This window comes from Mobula hypostoma, chromosome 2, assembly GCF_963921235.1.
Source record: "Mobula hypostoma chromosome 2, sMobHyp1.1, whole genome shotgun sequence".
Lineage (NCBI taxonomy): Eukaryota > Metazoa > Chordata > Chondrichthyes > Myliobatiformes > Myliobatidae > Mobula > Mobula hypostoma.
Window position 1 is genome coordinate 155,331,415 of NC_086098.1, and position 21,692 is coordinate 155,353,106.

A 21,692-nucleotide genomic window follows, 5' to 3' on the forward strand; every position below is an offset into this window, starting at 1 on the left:
ATGTTTGTCTGTCTGTATCTTGTTTTACGGCGGTTGGCATGCAGTTTAATGGTGCATTACCGCCACCCTCTGCTCCAGAATGTGCACTAGACATACATTCTAAATCCCTTCACCCAATCACACACACACACACTCACCTACACTTCACCCTCCCATCTTTGACCATCCTAGTATCCTATTCCTGTTTATTCGTCATATTCTATAAAAAACCCCTGTACCCCTTAAAAACGCTAAAAATACCCGGACTTGTGCTCTCTCACCACATCTAATTCAAGTCAGACTGAACACTGACGTTTCAGTGTAGAGGCGGGGCTTCCTTCAGACGGATAACGCTGATTGGTCAAACCAGAGCTGCGGCTTTTCCGGTGATTTGCCGAAGCGATGTCCTGGTGAGAGTTCCCGACGAGGACGAGGATGGCGAATGTTGAGTTCTGGAGGGTGAGTGTGGGCCCGGGGCTGTACCGTCTGGGGTTGCGGTACAGATCGCAGCCTTACACCACGTGGTTTTTGTTTTACTTGGCGTTAACTTGAAATTATGTGATTCCTCCCAGAAACGCAAATTACCACTGTAAAAATGGGTCCGTGTTTTTGGTGGAAACATTGGTCTGTTTTGGGTCTTGATCACTTTCTTTTCAGATGGTTTGCTTCTGAATTAGAGGGTATGTACTGTCAGGAGAGGTTGGATAACATTATCAAAAGCATAGACAAATATGTATCTTCATGCCAGAGTCGAAACGTCTCCTACTGGAAAGCATGAACTTAAGACGGGTGGGGGTTAGTTCGAAGGGGATGTACTAGGCGGGTCCTATTTAACACAGATACTGTTGGGTGCCGAGAATGCGCCTCCCAGAGATGGAGGTAGATACTATAGAGGCGTTTAAGAGGCTCATGGATATGCAGAGAATGAGGATGCAGGGGGAGTCAGCTCAGCATTCAATACCATCGTCCTCCCTAAACTAATCAATAAGCTCCAAGACCTTGGCTTCAATACCTCCTCGTGCAATTGGATCCTCGATTTCCTCACTTGCAGACCGCTGTCAGTTTGGATTGGCAACAACATCTCCTCCACAATCTCCTTCACCACAGGTGCACCACAAGGCTGTGTGCTTAGCCCCCTCTACTCGCTTTACACTACTGACAGTGTGGCCAAGTCCAGCTCCAATGCCCATTTAAGTTTGCTGATGACACCACTGTTGTCGGCAGAATCAAAGGTGATGAATCACCATATGGGGCGGTGGGGAGATTGAAAATCTGCTGAATGGTGCCACAACAACAACCTCTTATTCAATATCAGGGAGCTGATTATTGTCTTCAGGAGGAGGAAACCAGAGGTCCATGAGTCAGTCCTCATTGGGGGATCAGAGGCGGAGAGGATTACGGACTTTAAATTCCTAGATGTAGTTTTGGAGGACCTGCCCTGAGCCCAGCACGGAAGCCATTCTTTTCTTTCTTGGTTTTGTGGCTATCTGGAGAAGAAGAATTTCAGAGTTGTATACTTTGATCATAAATGAACCTTTGAACATTTTTGGAAACACTAATGCCCTTGAATGGAAAATCCTACAAAAACTAGTGGATAAGGCCCAGTTCATCATGAGTAAAGCCCTCCCCACCTTCAAGCACATCTACATGAAATGCTGTCGCAGGAAAGCAGTTCCCATCATATGGGGATCCCACTCCCCTGCCACCAGGATATGCCCTCTTCTCACTTCTGCTATCAGAAAGAAAGTACGGAAGCCTCACACCATCAGGTTCCAGAACAGTTATTACCCCTCAACCATCAGGCTCTTGAACCAACGGGGTAACTTCACTTGCTTCGTCACTGAGACGTTCCCACAGCACTTTCGAGGACTATTCATCTCATGTTTTTGATAATTATTGCCATTTTATTTATTATTATTATCACTATTACTTTCTTTTTTTTGTATTTGCACAGTTTGTTGTCTCCTACCCTCTGGTTGAACGCCCAAGATGGGCAGTCTTTTGTTAATTCTGTTATCATTATTATTTTGTAGATTTATTGAGTATGACCACAAGAAAATGAATTTCAGGTTTGTATATGGTGACATATATGTGCTTTGATAATAAATTTACTTTGAACTTTTGATGTGGACCATGTTCAGAAGAAGGGATTAGTTGTCAATAGCTTAACCAGTTTGACACAAGATGGCCTGTTCCTGTGCTAAATTGTTCGAGGTTCTCTGTGACGCAGATCAGCCAGGTAATGTCGGTAATTGATGAATATCTCAGTTAGGGCAACATTCTGGAATAACAACACAAAGTTTTTTTGTTGCACGTACATGCATATACTTCTGCAGAAGACGATAAACCTGGAAATGAAATGCTGGAAATACCCTGCAATTCAGGCGGAGCTGCGTCCAGCTTTCTTATTTTTAAAATTTCAGTTTATAAATCCTTGATTGTAGTTTATCAGAATTTGTAAACTGTAATCAAGTTTATAATTTATTGTTGAGGCTGCATTTAGTAGCAAGAACTTACTGCCGGAGGTGAGCTACCTATGATCTCCACTAGCTTGGTGGATAAATGGTGCCTCTTTCTTTCTCTACTTGTTTGACGTGTTTGTAGTGTAGGCTTGCCCATGGAAGATCTCATCCACAAAACAGTTGTCAGGAGGGTCAACCATTTGCTGAAGTTTGGATAGTGGCAAAGTGCCTCATTAATCTCTGAACTGGCCCTGGATGGAGTTTAAAACTAAACAGGGGATGGGTTCAACAGCTTGGAAAAGTATGGATAAAGTAAAAGGTAAGGAGAATGCAGGGGAGGTCACTGAAGTATCCAGAATTAAAGAATAAGGTGAAAGGTTTAGAAAGGGAGAATAATTTATCTTCAGACAACATGGAGACAAATTTGAAAAGAAGAGTCATGAATACATGACTGAAGATATTCTAACGATACAGGTAAAAAATGGGATGAGGTCCTACAAGGTGAATTTAGGGAGTTAGGAGATAAACTAAAAAGCAGGACCACAAAGGTAATAATCTCTGGATTACTACCAGTGCCACGTGTTAGTCAGAGTAGAAATAGGAGGATATTTCAGATGAATATATGGCTTGAAAAATGGTGCAAGGGGGAGGGATTCAAATTTCAGGGACATTGGAACCAGTTCTGGAGGAGGTGGGACCGGTACAAACAGGACGGCCTGCACCTGGGCTGGACTGGAACCAATGTCCTAGGGGGAGTGTTTGCTACTGTTGTTCAGGGGGATTTAAACTAATGTGGCAGGGGGATGGGAACAAGTGCAGAGAGACAGAGGGGTGTAAAAAAAGGGTAGAAGCAAAAAGTAGTAAGGTGAAAAGTAAAAGTGGCAGGCCAGCAAATCCAGGGCAAAAATCAAAAAGGGCCACTTTTCAACATAATTGCATAAGGGCTAAGAGTGTTGTAAAAGCGAGCTTGAAGGCTTTGTGTGTCAGTGCAAGGAGCATTCGTAACAAGGTGGATGAACTGAACGTGCAGATAGTTATTAATGAATATGATGTAGTTGGGATCACAGAGACATAGATATTCAATATTCAGGAGGGATAGACATGAAAGAAAAGGAGGTGGGGTGGTATTGCTGGTTAGAGAGGAGATTAACGCAAAAGAAAGGAAGGACATTAGCCGGGAGGATGTGGAATCAATACGGGTAGAGCTGCATAACACTAAGGGGCAGAAAACGCTGGTGGGAGTTGTGTACAGGCCACCTAACAGTAGTAGTGAGGTTGGGGATGGCATTACACAGGAAATTAGAAATGCGTGCAATAAAGGAACAGCAATTATTATGGGTGACTTTAATCTACATGTAGATTGGGTGAACCAAATTGGTAAGGGTGCTGAGGAAGAGGATTTCTTGGAATGTATGCGGGATGGTTTTCTGAACCAACATGTTGAGGAACCAACTAGAGAGCAGGCCATTCTAGACTGGGTATTGAGCAATGAGGAAGGGTTAGTTAGCAATCTTGTCGTGCGAGGTCCCTTGTGAAAGAGTGACCATAATATGGTGGAATTCTTCATTAAGATGGAGAGTGATATAGTTAGTTCAGAAACAAAGGTTCTGAACTTGAAGAAAGGTAACTTTGAAGGTATGAGACGTGAATTATCTAAGATAGACTGGCAAATGACACTTAAAGGGTTGACGGTGGATATGCAATGGCAAGCATTTAAAGATCGCATGGATGAACTACAACAATTGCTCATCCCAGTTTGGCAAAAGAATAAACCAGGGAAGGTAGTGCACCCGTGGCTGACAAGGGAAATTAGGGATAGTATCAATTCCAAAGAAGAAAACATACAAATTAGCCAGAAAAAGCAGTACACCTGAGGACTGGGAGAAATTCAGAGCCCAGCAGAGGAGGACAAAGGGCTTAATTAGGAAAGGGAAAAAAGATTATGAGAGAAAGCTGGCAGGGAACATAAAAACTGACTGTAAAAGCTTTTATGGATATGTGAAAAGAAAAAGATTGGTTAAGACAAATGTAGGTCCCTTACAGTCAGAAACAGGTGAATTGATCATGGGGAACAAGGACATGACAGACCAATTGAATAACTACTTTGGTTCTGTCTTCACTAAGGAGGACATAAATAATCTTCTGGAAATAGTAGGGGACCGAGGGTCTAGTGAGATGGAGGAACTGAGGGAAATACATATTAGTAGGGAAGTGATGTTAGGTAAATTGAAGGGATTAAAGGCAGATAAATCCCCAGGGCCAGATGGTCTGTATCCCAGAGTACTTAAGGAAGTGGCCCAAGAAATAGTGGATGCATTAGTGATAATTTTTCAGAACTCTTTAGATTCTGGACTAGTTCATGAGGATTGGAGGGTGGCTAATGTAACCCTGCTTTTTAAAAAAGGAGGGATAGAGAAACTGGGGAATTATAGACTGGTAAGCCTGACATCGGTGGTGGGGTAAATGCTCGAGTCAGTTATCAAAGATGTGATAACAGCACATCTGGAAAGCGGTGAAATCATCGGACAAAGTCAGCATGGATTTGTGAAAGGAAAATCATGTCTGACGAATCTCATAGAATTTTTTGAGGATGTAACTAGTAGGGTGGATAGGGGAGAACCAGTGGATGTGGTATATTTGGATTTTCAAAAGGTTTTTGACAAGGTCCCACACAGGAGATTGGTGTGCAAACTTAAAGCACACGGTATTGGGGGTATGGTATTGATGTGGATAGAGAATTGGTTGGCAGACAGGAAGCAAAGAGTGGGAATAAACGGGACCTTTTCAGAATGGCAGGCGGTGACTAGTGGGGTACCGCAAGGCTCAGTGCTGGGACCTCAGTTGTTTACAATATATATTAATGACTTAGACGAGGGAATTAAATGCAGCATCTCCAAGTTTGCGGATGACATGAAGCTGGGCGGCAGTGTTAGCTGTGAGGAGGATGCTAAGAGAATGCAGGATGACTTGGATAGGTTAGATGAGTGGGCAAAGTCATGGCAGATGCAATTTAATGTGGATAAATGTGAGATTATCCACTTTGGTGGCAAGAACAGGAAAACAGATTTATTATCTGAATGGTGTCTGATTAGGAAAAGGGGAGATGCAACGAGACCTGGGTGTCATTATACACCAGTCATTGAAAGTGGGCATGCAGGTACAGCAGGCGGTGAAAAAGGCGAATGGTATGCTGGCATTCATAGTAAGAAGATTCGAGTACAGGAGCAGGGAGGTACTACTGGAGTTGTACAAGGCCTTGGTGAGACCACACCTGGAGTATTGTGTGCAGTTTTGGTCCCCTAATCTGAGGAAAGACATTCTTGCCGTAGAGGCAGTACAAAGAAGGTTCACTAGATTGATTCCTGGGATGGCAGGACTTTCATATGATGAAAGACTGGATCGACTATGCTTGTACTCTGTGGAATTTAGAAGATTGAGGGGGGATCTGATTGAAACGTATAAAATTCTAAAGAGATTGGACAGGCTAGATGCAGGAAGATTGTTCCCGATGTTGGGGAAGTCCAGAACGAGGGGTCACAGTTTGAGGATAAAGGGGAAGCCTTTTAGGACCAAGATGAAGAAAAACTTCTTCATGCAGAGAGTGGTGAATCTGTGGAATTCTCTGCCACAGGAAACAGTTGAGGCCAGTTCATGGCTATATTTAAGAGGGAGTTAGATATGGCCCTTGTGGCTAAAGGGATCAGCGGGTATGGAGAGAAGGCAGGTACCGGATCCTGAGTTGGATGATCAGCCATGATCAGCCATGAATGGCGCTGCAGGCTTGAAGGGCCAAATGGCCTACTCCTGCACCTATTTTCTATGTTTCTCATTGAATGCATGAGGTGTATGAAATATAATTTCAGGGTGCCACCAAGAAGACGACTTGCACGACCATCTCTGATGGATACCATCAAATCCTCCCATTTCAGTCTGCTACAGCTGAGAACCACAGCTACTGTACGTGTAAGGTTTGTACAGTTAGTAATGTTATTTTAATGCAATTAAGAATCTATCGCTACTATTAATCAACGGAACTCTTACAGATTCTGGTTGCTAGCATGATTCCTCTTTAAGACCGCGAATGCCGAGAAGACAGGGAAAGGGAGGTTGCTAACCTGGTTTAAAAGTTGACTTAAGAAGGCACAGCTTTTGACTCCCAACACAGACCATCTTGCTGGCAAACGTACAGACTCTGGTAAATAAAACAGAAGATCTTTGAGCTAGAACGCTTTATCAGAGGAACATTAGGACTACTTATGTCTTCTGTTTCACAGAATCTTAGGTAACCCCTTCCATTCTGGATGCAGCAATTCAGATAGATGGGTTCAGAATACATCGCCAAGATAAGACTGCTGAGTCTTTCAAAGGTAGAGGAGGAGGAGTATGCTTCATGATCAACTCCTCTTGGTGTACAAACGTGCTGGTGATGTCCTAGTCCTATTCACCTGACCCGGAACACCTAGCGATCAAGTGTTGTCCGTTTTATCTGCCGCGGGAGATTTCAGCGATGATCTTGGTAGCCATGTACATCCCACCCCAGGCCAGTGTGAAACAGGCTCCAGACAAACTGAGCAATGTGCTCAACAGGCATGAAGCAGCACGCCCTGTAGCCTTCCCCATTATTTTGGGGGATTTTAAACACGCCAGCTTGAAAAAGTCTCTAAATAATTATTACCAACAAATCACTTATAGTACCAGAGGAACCAAAACACTGGACAGCTGTTACACCACCTTCATGAGTGCTTACCTTGCTAGCCCACACCCACGCCCACACTTTGGAAAGTCTGATCACTTGGCAGTACTCCTACTCCCTGGGTATAGGCAGAGACTGTAGACTGCAGCACCAGTAGTGAGGACCAGGAAAGTATGGACAAGGGAGGCGGAGGAGTGCTTACAGGTTTGCTTTGAATCGGTGGACTGGACTGTATTCAGGGATGCATCTTTGAGTCTGAATAAGTATGTCACAGCTGTCACCGACTTCATTAAAACCTGTGTGGATGAGTGTGTGCCGACGAGAACTTTCTGTACACACCCAAATCAAAAACTGTGGCTCTGTCTTGGAGGCTGATGTCAGGCTGTCTTTCAAGAGGGTGAACCCTCGCAAGGGGACAGAGCCCGATGGAGTAACTGGTAAGGCCCTGAAAACCTGTGCCATCAATCTCTCATTGATACAGTCGAAAGTTCCCACCTGCTTCAAAAGGGCAACAACTATACCAGTGTCCAAGAGCAGGGTGAGCTGCCTTAACTATCGTCCAGTAGCATTCACGTGTAAGGTGATGAAATGCTCTGAGAGGTTGGTCGTGGTTAGAATGAACTCCTGCCTCAGCAAGGACCTGGACCCACCTATTCGCCACAATAGGTCTACGGTGAACGCGATCTCGTTGGCTCTCCACGAGGCCTTGAATCACTTGGACAATACAAATACCTATGTCAGGATGCTGTTAATTGACTACAGCTCAGTGTTTAACATGATCATTCCTACAGTTATGATCAGAAAGCTCCAGAACCTAGGTCTCTACTTCCCTCTGCAACTGGATCCTTGACTTCCTAACCATAATCTGTGCGGATTGGAAGTGACATCTCCACCTCCCTAACAATCAACACAGGCGCACTTCAGAGATGTGTGCTTATCCCACTACTCTACTCTCTCAAGACCCATGACTGTGTGGCTAGGCACAGCTCAAATGCCATCTGTAAATATGCTGATGATACAACCATTTTTGGTAGAATCTCAGATGGAGACGAGAGGGTGTGCAGGAGCAAGGTATACCAGCTAATTGAGTGGTGTCGCAGCAACAACCGTGCACTCAATGTCAGTACGACCAAAGAACTGATTGTGGACTTCAGAAGGGATAAGATGCGGGAATACACCAATTGTCATGGAGGGATCAGAAGTGGAAAGAGTGAGCAATTTTAAGTTCCTGGGTGTCAATAACTCTGGAAAAAAATCCTGGACCCAACGTGTCAATGCAGCTACAAAGAAGGCATGACAGTGGTTATATTTCATTAGGAGTTTGAGGAGATTTAGTATGTCACCTAAACCACTCGCAAATTTGTACAGATGTACTGTGGAGAGCATTCTAACTGGCTGCTTCACCGTATGGTATGGGGTGGTGGGGATAAAAGTAAGCTGCAGAGAGTTGTAAACTTAGTCAGCCCCATCATGGGCACTAACCTCCGTAGTATCCAGGACATCTTGAGTGATGCCTCAAGAAGGCGACGTCCATCATTAAGGACCACCATCACCCAGGTCATGCCCTCTTCTCATTGCCCCATCAGGAAGGAGGTACAGGAGCCTGAAGGATCCAGGAATAGCTTCTTCCCCTCTGCCATCCAATTTCTGAATGGACATTGAATCTGTGAAGACTACCTCTCTACTTTATTTCTATTTTTTTTGCACTACTTTTTAAATTTATATGTAATTGCTCCAATTCACAGTACTTTTTTTGTATTCCTATGTATTAAATTGTACTGCTACTGCAAAGTTAACAAATTTCATGACATGTGCTGGTGATGTTAAACTTGATTCTGATTCTGAAGATAGATAATCTTGTTAGAAATTGCCAGGCATGAAGTTGTGGGCATCACTGAGTCATGATTGAAATAAGATCATAACTGGGAGCTTAACATCCAAGGATCCACATCACATTGAAGGGACAGGCAGGTGGGCAGGGGATGTGGGTGGCTCTGTTGCTTTAAAAAAAAGAAATCAAATCTTAGAAAGAAAGGACATAGGATCAAAAGGTGTAGAATAATTGTGGGTAGAGACAAGAAACTACAAGAGTGAAAAAACCCTGATGACTTACAGGCCTCCATACAGTAGCCAAGATGCGGGGTAAATTATAAAGGGAGATAGAATAGCATGTAAAAAGAGCAGTATTAGGGAATTCAATGTACAGGTAGTTTGGAAAAATTAGTTTGGTGCAGAATCAAGAGAGAGAATTTGTCGGATAGAATTCACCCTGCAGTTGAGAAGGAGAAGTTAAAATCAGATGTATCATGATTATAGTGGTATAAAGGGAACTACGGGTGCATGAGAGAGGAGTTGGTGAGTGTTGATTGGAAGGGAACACTAGCAGGGATGATAGCAGAGCAACAGTGGCTGGAGTTTCTGGGAGAAAATCAGAAGACGCAGGAGTGGTTCGTCCCTAAGAGGAAGTATATTAAAGAGGCTGACAAGGAAAGTTAAAGAATAAAAGCAAAAAGGAGGGCATACAATAGCGAAAAAAGAAAACTAGTGGGAAGCTAAAGGATTGAGAAGCTTTAAATACCAATGGAAGGCAACTAAAAAGCAATGAGATGAAAGATGAAATATGAAGATAACTAGCTAATAATATAAAAGAGGATTCCAAAAGTTTAGTGTTTCAAAATAATGGCAAATAAAAGAGAGGCAAGTGTGGAAATTGAACTGCTGGAAAATGATGCTCAACAGGTAGTAACAGGGACAAAAGAATGGCGAATAAACTGAATGACTATTCTGTATCAGTCTTCACTGCGGAAGACACAAGCAGAATGTTGAAAATTCAAGATCAGGGAACAGAAGTCAGTTTAGTTGTTATTACCAAGGAGAAGATGCTTGGGAAGCTGAAAGGTCTGTAGGTTAATAAGTCACCTGTACTAGATATACTATGTTCCAGCATTCTGAAGGAGGTAGCTGAAGAGATTGTGGAGGCATTAGTAGTGATCTTTCAACAATCACTCGATTCTTGGATGCTTGCAGAGGACTGGAAAATTGCAAATATCACTGCACTCTTTAAGAAGGAAGGGTGACAAAAGACAGGAAATTATATGGCTGTTCACCTGACTTTAGTGGTTGGCAAGATATTGGAGTCCATTGTTACGAATGAGGTTTTGGGGTATTTGGAGGCATGTGATAGAATAGACTGAAGTCAGCAAGGTTTTATTAAGAGGAAATCATCCCTGAAAAATCTGTTGGAATTCTTTGAGGAAATGACAGGCAGGATAGGCAAAGGAAAGTCAGTGGTTGTTGTTTTTGTCAGTGGTTGTTGTTTTTGTCAGTGGTTGTTGTTTTTAACTTAAATTTTCAGAAAGTCTTTGACAAGGTGGCACACTTGAGGTTGTTAAACAAGCTAAGAGCCCATGGTATTACAGGAAAGATACTAGCATGGACAGAAGATTGGCTGATTGGCAGGAAGCAATGAATGAAAATAAAGGGGGATGTTTTTGTGACTAATGGCCTTCTGCAGGGTTATTGTTTGGTCCACTACTTTGCAAATTGAATGTTAATGATCTGGATAACAGAATTGATGGCTTTGTGGTGAAGTTTGTGGATGGTGCAAAGACAGGTCGAGGGACAGGTAGTGTTGGAAGCAGGGAGTCTAGTAAAGGAATAGGCCAGATTGGGAGAATGGGCAAGGAAGTGGCAGATAGAATACGCTGTAGGGAAGTGTATAGTCATGAATTTTGGTAGAAAGACTGTTTTTCAAATGGAGGAAATTCAGAAATTGGGGATGTAAAGGAATTTGGAAGTCCCAGTGCAGGATTCCGTAAAGGTTAACATGTGGATTGAGTCGGTAGTAAGGAAGGCAATGCAATGCTAGCTTCAATTTCTCAAGAACTCGAATATAAAACCAAGGATGTAATGCTCAGCCTTTATAAGGCATTGGTCAGATCACATTTGGACTATCGTTAGCAGTTTTGGGCCCCTTATCAAAGTAATGATGTGCTGGCATTGGAGAGGGTCCAGAGGAGGTTTATGAGAATGAAAGGGTTAATGTATATGCTACGAGGAACATTTGATGACTTAGAATAAAAGGATGTTTCTTTATAACAGTGAGGAGGAGGAACTTTGTAAGCCAGAAGGTGGTGAATTTGTTGAAGTTAGTGCCACAGATGCCTGTGGAGACCAAGTTATTGGGTATATCTTAAGTGGAGGTTTACAGGTTCTTGATTAATAAGAGTGTCAAAGTTTACAGCGAGAAGGCAGGAGAGTGGGGTTGAGAAAGAAAATAATCAGCCATGATTGAATGGCAGAGTCGACTCAATAAGCTGAATGGCTTAATTCTGCCCCAATGTCTTTTGGTTAATCAGAAGCATTAAGAAACTTGTAAAATTACTTAATAATAATAAAGTAATTAAATTTATTAAAATAATCAAACCTAAACAGTTGTAAATTAAACAAGTCAAAATTCCCTTCATTAAAATGGACTTGCCACTCCTGCATGGACTGGTGGACAGGCAGATCAATTGCTGAGAGTCACATTCTGCTGCTGGATCCCTCCTGTAGAGGCACAATTGCCAATACCCCAGTGACAACAGGTCTGGAAGTTCTGGATTTCGGCTTTTGTGCAGGAGTCTTGATAATTACTGGGGAAAAAAATGACAATTTGGTGTGGAGTTGCCATCATTTCTCATTATGTCCTGGACCAATATGTCTACAGAAATCATCTTGTCTTTAATAAATCTCATGATGTTGTAGAACTTGGATGCTATTTTAGATAATTGACTGCGTGTGTTAACCGTAATCTTCATCCACAAAGTGTGTACCCTCATTGTACGATTCCCCACTCAGGCAGCCAATAATGACATTTAGAATTCTTTACTGGCCGACGTAGCATTGTGCTGCTGTATATTCACACTGGTCAGTCTCAGCTTAGTTAGTGTTCCTGTGCAGAGTATGAAACACAAGATCCAAGATTCACATTGATTTGCACATGTACGTCAAAGCATATGGTGAAAATGCATAGTTTGTGTTAACAACCAACACTCTCGATGATGTGCTGGGGGCAACTTGCAAGTGTTGCCACACATTCCAGCGCCATCACAGCAAGCCCACCATGCTTGGGAGAAGAACACAGAACACAACAAGCAACAGAAACAACACCAGCAAAACCTCCCACCCACTCACCCATGAACATAAACAGTCATCCAACCCCAGGACAAGCTGTCTTTGGCCGTCAAACTCCAGTGGAATAGAAGTCCACAATCCAATCACTTAGAATGACAAGAACGGGGGTGTGTGGGAACACCACTACTTCCACGTAACATGCCAACTTGACGTAGATGTATTTTACTATTTCTTCATTGGGTCTTGCTAGCCCACACCACTATCTTTCACCAAATGGACTGTGGCACTTTAACAGGATGGTACAATTTAGCCACCTCAGTTATGGATGGGACGGTGATGCCCAAATCTAGGTTGAAATGAGCAAGACTGGGGCGCCTGGTCACGTAGTGGTCAGCGCGATGCTGTTACAGCTTGGGGCATTGGAGTTCAGAGTTCAATTCTGACGCTGTCTGTAAGGGGTTTGTACATTCTCCCTGTGGCCGCATGGGTTTCCTCTGGGTGCTCTGGTTTTCCTTCATGGTCTGAATACATACCGGTTAAATGGTTAGTTGGTCACTGTAAATTGTCCAGTGATTAGGCTACGGTTAAATAGCTGGGTAGCTGGTTGGTGCGGCTCACTGGGCTGTAAGCGCCTGTTCCATGCTGTATCTCCAAATAAATAAATCAAAGAGTAGAATGCAGTATGAGGGGAAATCAGGCAGCATTCTTGCTCCCTGACACAAGACTTCCTTCAGAAAGTTTGTGTTCTGTCATCTGTCTCTAACCTGTGATTGCCTATCATCATTACAGCCTCCTCGAATGTGTGATGATTACTGGAGTGAATGGAAGCATTGTCGGAGTGTGAGGAATCTCTTCCATCATTACTACACCTATGGAGAGTACCCATCATGTAAGCAGTGGAAGATAGATTACAACAATTGCAGGGAATGGGAAAAACATAAGTCCGAAGAGTCTAAGGTGAGATTTCCCAATAAAACATGTATAGAGGTAGTATTTCTGCATTTAGCTAAATAGTACCCTAATTTTTCTTGGGATTTCTTTTAGAAATATGCCCTTTTTCTTATTTTAATCTTAGATTTATAATTTAAAATAAAAACCAGCAAATGCTAGAAACACTCATTAGGTCGGGGAGTGTCTGTGGAAGCATCCAATTCAAATCTGGGTGCTTCTGACTAACATTAACTTGGTTTATTGTTATACCATGTACTGATGTACAGTGCAAAACTTTGTTTGCAATATCATCCATACGGTAATTTCATTACAACAGAGCAATAAGAAAGTACAAGAGAAAGCACTAGCAGAAAAAAAAGTGTTGACACTTCAGGGGAAAGTGCAATGTGAGGCAATGATGAGGTCGACCGTGAGGTCAGGAGTCCATCTTGTTGTACTGGGGGACTACTCAGTAGGATAGAAGCCGTCTAAATGTTTCTCTCCACAGATTCTCCCTAACCTGTTGTATACCTGCAGCGTTTCACGTTTTTGGTTCAGATTTCCACCATTTGCATATTTGTGAACTACTTATATTTTGAAAGGTATTGTCTGATATTTTTCTTGTTAAGCTAGTGGTGTGTGCTAGATGTGGTTATAGTCCTTCATTTGAGGTAATAATTTTTAAACATGTAATCAGTTTATTCCCCAGGAAAATTAGAAGCAAAAGTAGACCATTTGGCTCCTTCTATCTACTCTGCTATTCATTAAGATCGTCACTGTTCTTTCATGCCAATATCACTTCCCAGTACTAACTCCATGACCCTTAATATTGAAGAATTTAGTGATAGCCTTCTTGGCTAAGTTCAGTGATCAAGTCTCCATTCCTTGTTGGCTGGCTAATTCTAAAAACTTATTACCCTCTGGATGAAGATGATTTTTTTTATTATTCCTTTCCTGAATGATCACTTATTTTGAGACCAGTAATCCAGCCTGAGATGCCCCAATCCAGGAAACATTTTGCCAATGCCTACCCTGTCAAACCCTTTAAAAATTTTATCTGCCTTCCCTAAACTCAAATGAGAATAGGCCCAGATTGCCTAATCAAAGTTGCTGGTGAACGCAGCAGGCCAGGCAGCATCTCTAGGAAGAGGTGCAGTCGACTTTTCAGGCCGAGACCCTTCGTCAGGACTAACTGAAGGAAGAGTGAGTAAGAGATTTGAAAGTTGGAGGGGGAGGGGGAGATCCAAAATGATAGGAGAAGACAGGAGTGGGAGGGATGGAGCCAAGAACTGGACAGGTGATTGGCAAAAGGGATACGAGAGGATCATGGGACAGGAGGTCCGGGAAGAAAGACAAGTGGGGGGGAACCCAGAGGATGGGCAAGGGGTATATTCAGAGGGACAGAGGGAGAAAAAGGAGAGTGAGAGAAAGAATGTGTGTATAAAAATAAGTAACAGATGGGGTACGAGGGGGAGGTGGGGCATTAGCGGAAGTTAGAGAAGTCGATGTTCATGCCATCAGGTTGGAGGCTACCCAGACGGAATATAAGGTGTTGTTCCTCCAACCTGAGTGTGGCTTCATCTTTACAGTAGAGGAGGCCGTGGATAGACATGTCAGAATGGGAATGGGATGTGGAATTAAGATGTGTGGCCACTGGGAGATCCTGCTTTCTCTGGCGGACAGAGCGTAGGTGTTCAGCAAAGCGGTCTCCCAGTCTGCGTCGGGTCTCGCCAATATATAAAAGGCCACATCGGGAGCACCGGACGCAGTATATCACCCTAGCCGACTCACAGGTGAAGTGTTGCCTCACCTGGAAGGACTGTTTGGGGCCCTGAATGGTGGTAAGGGAGGAAGTGTAAGGGCATGTGTAGCACTTGTTCCGCTTACACGGATAAGTGCCAGGAGGGAGATCAGTGGGGAGGGATGGGGGGGACGAATGGACAAGGGAGTCGTGTAGGGAGCGATCCCTGCGGAAAGCAGAGAGGGGGGGGAGGGAAAGATGTGCTTAGTGGTGGGATCCCGTTGGAGGTGGCGGAAGTTACGGAGAATAATATGTTGGACCCGGAGGCTGGTGGGGTGGTAGGTGAGGACCAGGAGAACCCTATTCCTAGTAGGGTGACAGGAGGATCGAGTGAGAGCAGATGTACGTGAAATGGGGGAGATGTGTTTAAGAGCAGAGTTGATAGTGGAGGAAGGGAAGCCCCTTTCTTTAAAAAAGGAGGACATCTCCCTCGTCCTAGAATGAAAAGCCTCATCCTGAGAGCAGATGCGGCGGAGACGGAGGAATTGCGAGAAGGGGATGGCGTTTTTGCAAGAGACAGGATGAGAAGAGGAATAGTCTAGATAGCTGTGAGAGTCAGTAGGCTTATAGTAGACATCAGTGGATAAGCTGTCTCCAGACACAGAGACAGAACGATCTAGAAAGGGGAGGGAGGTGTCGGAAATGGACCAGGTAAACTTGAGGGCAGGGTGAAAGTTGGAGGCAAAGTTAATAAAGTCAACGAGCTCTGCATGCGTGCAGGAAGCAGCGCCAATGCAGTCATCGATGTAGCGAAGGAAAAGTGGGGGACAGATACCAGAATAGGCATGGAACATAGATTGTTCCACAAAGCCAACAAAAAGGCAGGCATAGCTAGGACCCATATGGGTGCCCATAGCTACACCTTTAGTTCGGAGGAAATGGGAGGAGCAAAAGGAGAAATTATTAAGAGTAAGGACTAATTCCGCTAGACGGAGCAGAGTGATGGTAGAGGGGAACTGATTAGGTCTGGAATCCAAAAAGCGTAGAGCTTTGAGACCTTCCTGATGGGGGATGGAAATATATAGGGGCTGGACATCCATGGTGAAAATAAAGCGGTGGGGGCCAGGGAACTTAAAATCATTGAAAAGTTTAAGAGCGTGAGAAGTGTCACGAACATAGGTAGGAAGGGATTGAACAAGGGGGGATTAAACTGTGTCAAGGTATGCAGAAACGAGTTCAGTGGGGCAGGAGCAAGCTGAGACAATAGGTCGGCTGGGACAGGCAGGTTTGTGGATCTTGAGCAGGAGGTAGAAACGGGAAGTGCGAGGTGTGGGAACTGTAAGGTTGGCAGCAGTGGATGGGAGATCCCCTGAGCGGATAAAATCCCACCACTAAGCACATCTTTCCCTCCCCCCCTCTCTCTGCTTTCCACAGGGATCGCTCCCTACGTGACTCCCTTGTCCATTCGTCCCCCCCATCCCCCCCCCCACTGATCTCCCTCCTGGCACTTATCCGTGTAAGCGGAACAAGTGCTACACATGCCCTTACACTTCCTCCCTTACCACCATTCAGGGCCCCAAACAGTCCTTCCAGGTGAGGCGACACTTCACCTGTGAGTTGGCTGGGGTGATATACTGCGTCTGGTGCTCCCGATGTGGCCTTTTATATATTGGTGAGACCCGACGCAGACTGGGAGACCGCTTTGCTGAACACCTACGCTCTGTCCGCCAGAGAAAGCAGGATCTCCCAGTGGCCACACATTTTAGTTCCACATCCCATTCCCATTCTGACATGGCTATCCACGGCCTCCTCTACTGTAAAGATGAAGCCACACTCAGGTTGGAGGAACAACACCTTATATTCTGTCTGGGTAGCCTCCAACCTGATGGCATGAACATCGACTTCTCTAACTTCCACTAATGCCCCACCTCCCCCTCGTACCCCATCTGTTACTTATTTTTATACACACATTCTTTCTCTCACTCTCCTTTTTCTCCCTCTGTCCCTCTGAATATACCCCTTGCCCATCCTCTGGGTCCCCCCCCCCGTCTTTCTTCCCAGACCTCCTGTCCCATGATCCTCTCGTATCCCTTTTGCCAATCACCTGTCCAGCTCTTGGCTCCATCCCTCCCCCTCCTGTCTTCTCCTATCATTTTGGATCTCTCCCTCCCCCTCCCACTTTCAAATCTCTTACTCACTCTTCCTTCAGTTAGTGCTGACGAAGGGTCTCGGCCTGAAACGTCGACTGCACCTCTTCCTAGAGATGCTGCCTGGCCTTCTGTGTTCACCAGCAACTTTGATGTGTGTTGCTTGAATTTCCAGCATCTGCAGAATTCCTGTTGTTTCCAGATTGCCTAATGTTTTGTTAGAGGCAACCCCCACCAATCCCAGTAATCTTTATTCTTTTGCACTCTCTTTGTTACAAGTATATCCTTAAATAATGTGCTCTGGATTTCCAAAGAATTTTGCAACCAATTTAGGACTTTCCATGTATGGCCCCGTTGCTATAACACATTCAATAATTTGTGCAGATAAAAGTGCAAATGTCAACATAATCTTTTTTCCTGGGACAAATATTATTCAGGCCCTGCCTTCTTTGAAATATTGCCATTATGTCTTTTAAATCCACACAGAAGAACAGGTGGGGTGTCAGGCTAATTCTTGTTTTTGTATCTTTCTTTACATTGTATTTGAATGCCAGATTGAACCTACAGTTTTCTCATACAGAAGCAAAACTGCCAGCAGCTGAACCACTTACTGTATAAACTTCATTGATATGTGTTTTCTGTGGGTGGACTCAGAAGTTCAACAATTGGGGATCAAGATTGTTGACCTAGTTTGAGAGTCTTGGCCCAGGAATACAAAACATTAACACAATACAGTGGTGACTTTATTAGGTACACCTGCTTGTTAGTGGAAATATCTGATCAATGAATCATGTGGCAGCAATTCAATGCAGAAAAGCATGCAGACATAGTTAAGAGCTTCTGGAGTTCTGTCGAAGGGTTCCGGCCTGAAACGTTGACTGATCGTTTCCACGGATGTTGCCCGACCTGCTGAGCTCCTCCAGCGTGTTGTGAGTGTTGTTAAGAGGTTCAGTTGTTGTTCAGACCAAATATAAAAGAATGGAGAAGAAATGTGATCTAAGTGTCATTGACTGTGGATTGATTGTTGGTATCTCAGAAACTAACAACCTCCTGGAATTTTCAGGCAAAACCTTCTCTAGAGTTTACAGAGAAAGGTGCGAAAAACAAATAAAAACATCCAGTGAGTGGCAGTTCTGTGGGTGAAAATGCCTTGTTAATGAGAGAGGTCAAAGGAGAATGGCCAGACTGGTTCAAGCTGACAGGAAGGAGACAGTAACTCAAATAACCACATGCTACAATGTTGTTCAGAAGGTCATCTCTGAATTCACAGCATGTTGAACCAGAAGTAGATGGGCTGCAGCAGCAGAAGACCATAAACATACATTCAGTGGCCGCTTTATTAGGAACAGGAGGTACTGAATAAAGTGGCCAGTGAGTATACACCCAAATAGTTTTAGCCATCTATGGGAAGTTACTGAATGGCAGAAGAATTATTTTGTTAGAGTACATCAACTGAAATAATAAGTTAGTAAAGAAGGAATGAACTTTTAATTTACTGGATATTTTTCCGTATGTTCCTGCCAACAGAGTTCTTTGACTTGCAATCATCAACTTAATAATTGACCATTGAATCTACTTCTATATGGGGAATAAATATTTATCTATACAGCTTGAGAACTGTCCTACCACAAAAAGGAGGATATTGATAAACTTTGTGCATACACTTTTGAGTTTAGAAAGTTGAGAGCCTTTAAAATGATAGAGGTTCTATAGTGTAGAGAAAGAATCCTTGAGGACATTAAACTGAGAGGATACACATTTAAAGGTTTAATCAAGGAACACTTTCCACATAAGAAATAATTGTTAAGTATGTAACTTTCTTTCCCAATAAGGAATGGATGCTGGGTCAAATGAAAATTTCACTGCTGAATTTTTATGGGTAAGTGTAGCTGGTGATTGCAGCAATGGCAGGTAGCTGGACTAGTGGTAAAGCCATCTTTGATCCAAAGTATTGAATGGGATGAAACAGGGGTGACAGAGCTGGAGGATACAAATGCGAAGTTCAATCTTAAGTAAGGTGAGTGATTTTTGGATATTTTCACTCTGCAGTATAGTTGGTCTCTGAATTGGAGTACCAGGAAGAACTGTGGATAGAATATTATTTTTAATGCAGTTGATAGTAGCAAGCATAAAAATAAAGGAGCTGTTCATTTTGTCTTAAATGTTGATTCATCAGAATGAACCACAATGTAAGACCTATAGTATTGTGATGGACTCTTGAGTTTTATTCATTATGGACTATGCCTTTAAGAACCATGCCTTTGTGCACAGAGAGAGAGATATTGAGAGGGAGTTATATGATGGACAGCTGGTGTTCAGTGTGTGTGCACTTAGGCAAGGACAACTGTCTTTCCTGCAGACACACAGAGGGGACGCATAAAGGCTGGTGACGAAAGAGTCACTGAACTCTTTGAGTGCCCACGAGGGTGGGTTGTAGATTGATCAGTGGTCATTGCCGTGTGTGTAAGGGTGACCCTGTGGGAACCACTGGTGTGCTTAACCCTCATGTGGGTTAGTGGTTCACCACTACAAGAAGGGACCCCCTTTTCTGTAGTCAAGTTTGGCTGACCTGAAGGATTCCGAGTTCAACAAGAAGATCGACGGCATTTGTTTGTTTGGATTACAAATACCTCTCTCTCACTTCAATCCCATGAACTGTACTGAATTTGCTTACCACACCATCGTAATACTGTATCATTTTACCACCTGAGCTTGTTAAGTTTGGGAACTTTAACTATACACCTATATATGCCTAACGTCTAACTCTTGGATTATCTGGTTTAAGTTTACTATAATTAGTAGTTACTAATAAAATAGTGTTTGTTAACAGCAAAACCAAACTCCAGGTATGTTCTATTGCTGTTGATGCTTCTGGTGTTACGTGCATGTAACTGGTACTTTCCCCAGGGTTGTGTGTACTAACAAGTATCAGGGTGGTGATGCGGTGGGAACTCTGAAGCCACTGTTGAACAAGTGGCAATAAGTTGGTGGAAGATGGAAGGAACATTTTGGTTTCAGTTGGCAAAATGCTTGAATCGTCTTTTTTTAGTTTAACCTCTTAAATGTTATGACCTTGTGAAAAATAATTAACAGTAATTAGTCTAAAAAAAATCTGAGAGTCTGGTAGGATGATTGCAAAAATGTTTTAATTGGAAATAAATAAATCTGTGTTTCGCTTCTTATCCAACAATTGGTCATACAGATTGGGAAGATCCCAGATCTCCAGTGCATGTAGTAACTTGATTTGAACTGTGACACAAGTTTGGGGTGCAGCTGGCCAATGCCATTGGTTAGATGGAAGGAAATGTCAGCAGCAGCTCTTGCTCCTGATTGCTCACCATCGGCATGTGGTTGAGCAAACTCGATACCCTGCTGTCACCCAGAAAGGGTTGATGTGCCTGTTAGGTTGTTGTTCATTTTTTTTTGTGCGGGGAGAAGGGATTTGGGGGTTGATGATCGTGGTGCCTTTCTTTTCTTTCTTGGTTTCATGGCTTTCTGGAGTAGAAAAATTTCAGAGTTGTGTACTTTGATAATAATTGAACCTTTGAATTGAGATACGTGCATGAATGAGCTATCCTTGAACAAGTAACTGGCAAGTACCAAAAAAGAATCCCAGTCAGGAATCACTATTTCTTTATTATTAAGCTTCCTAAAAGAGTATTTTTTTAATGCAAAACTTTATTGATATTCTTTCTACAACAGCTTTAGCAGCAGCCTCTGGCTGAAAGCAAATACGGCTTTAACTGTAAAAATTTATTTTAAATTTCACAGAAAGCCTTATGTGAGAGTGAGAAGAAAAGGTTAGAAGAACAAAAAAGGCATCTTCCAATCTGGGAGATGAGGAAGAATCCACCAGCTGAATGGTATCTTCCCCTGAATGATGGAAAAGTGAAATAGAGGAGATTACTCACACCTGGAGTTAAACTACAGACTATTGGATAACAGTCCATTATTTGTCAGCTGTGCATCTATTGGATTCAGGTCAATCCACTCAAAATAGTTTCTCAGGGTCTTAATAGCATCAGTTAATCTGATTTACTTTTGGAGTATGGTACAATGTCTGTCTGTAATCAAATACTCTGGCTGATAAGTGATTGCTAGATACTGGAAACGTTTTAAAGGCAACGCGACCTTAAAGATCTGTGTTCAATAATAAAAGTTTGATTAATTTTATCTGCTGGGTTCTTGAAATGCCTTTTTATCTCCACTTGTGGTTGCAGAAACTCTGAACCCAAACCTTCTTGAAGTGTACAATATGAATGATAGCTGCTAGGTGATTTGAATTCCTCATTTGTCCAGGTACACTAGTGAGTATCAAATATTAACAAGCTCATGGCCTCCTACTGTGATGACAACAATACTTGCTTGCACTCTAGCTCCTGTAAAGACTCTTCTCAATTCTCCCAGTTCCTTTATCTTAATTATATATTCTAATGAAGAGACTCTCCAGAAGGGCCTCCAAAATATCTCTTCCCACTCATGGCCTCCCCTCTGACATATCTGACAGAACTCTTCATTGTATCTCATCTATTTTCCTGCTCTCACACCCTCCTGGACAGGTCAAGGTTCCCCTGGACAGAGTCTTCCAGCCTACCTGTTTCTGCATTTAACAGATCTTTTACTAT

At 43.1% G+C, this 21,692-nt stretch overlaps 1 protein-coding gene across 3 annotated transcripts; it reads left to right on the forward strand.

The window, feature by feature from the left end:
• The first annotated feature begins 330 nt into the window (after positions 1-330).
• On the forward strand, positions 331-21,217 carry c2h22orf39 (chromosome 2 C22orf39 homolog). Of its 3 annotated transcripts, XM_063040903.1 has the most exons (5): positions 354-438; positions 6,305-6,409; positions 13,039-13,206; positions 13,688-13,781; positions 20,839-20,972. In XM_063040903.1, the coding sequence occupies exons 1-4, from the start codon at positions 415-417 to the stop codon at positions 13,760-13,762; spliced, it is 372 nt and encodes a 123-aa protein (XP_062896973.1). In that variant the 5' UTR covers positions 354-414; the 3' UTR covers positions 13,763-13,781; positions 20,839-20,972. The 3 variants fall into 3 exon arrangements, with proteins under 3 accessions (XP_062896974.1, XP_062896973.1, XP_062896972.1); XM_063040902.1 differs by lacking the exon at positions 13,688-13,781 and having other exon boundaries at positions 20,839-21,217; XM_063040904.1 differs by lacking the exons at positions 6,305-6,409; positions 13,688-13,781 and having other exon boundaries at positions 331-438; positions 20,839-21,211.
• The last annotated feature ends 475 nt before the right edge of the window (positions 21,218-21,692 follow it).

Excerpts from the sequence above, each read along its gene's own strand:
- c2h22orf39 (XM_063040902.1), top strand. The coding sequence starts at position 415 with ATGGCGAATGTTGAGTTCTGGAGG. Across the intron at positions 439-6,304 it reads CGAATGTTGAGTTCTGGAGG|GGTGCCACCAAGAAGACGAC; the intron begins GTGAGTGTGGGC and ends ATATAATTTCAG. Across the intron at positions 13,207-20,838 it reads ATAAGTCCGAAGAGTCTAAG|AAAGCCTTATGTGAGAGTGA; the intron begins GTGAGATTTCCC and ends TAAATTTCACAG.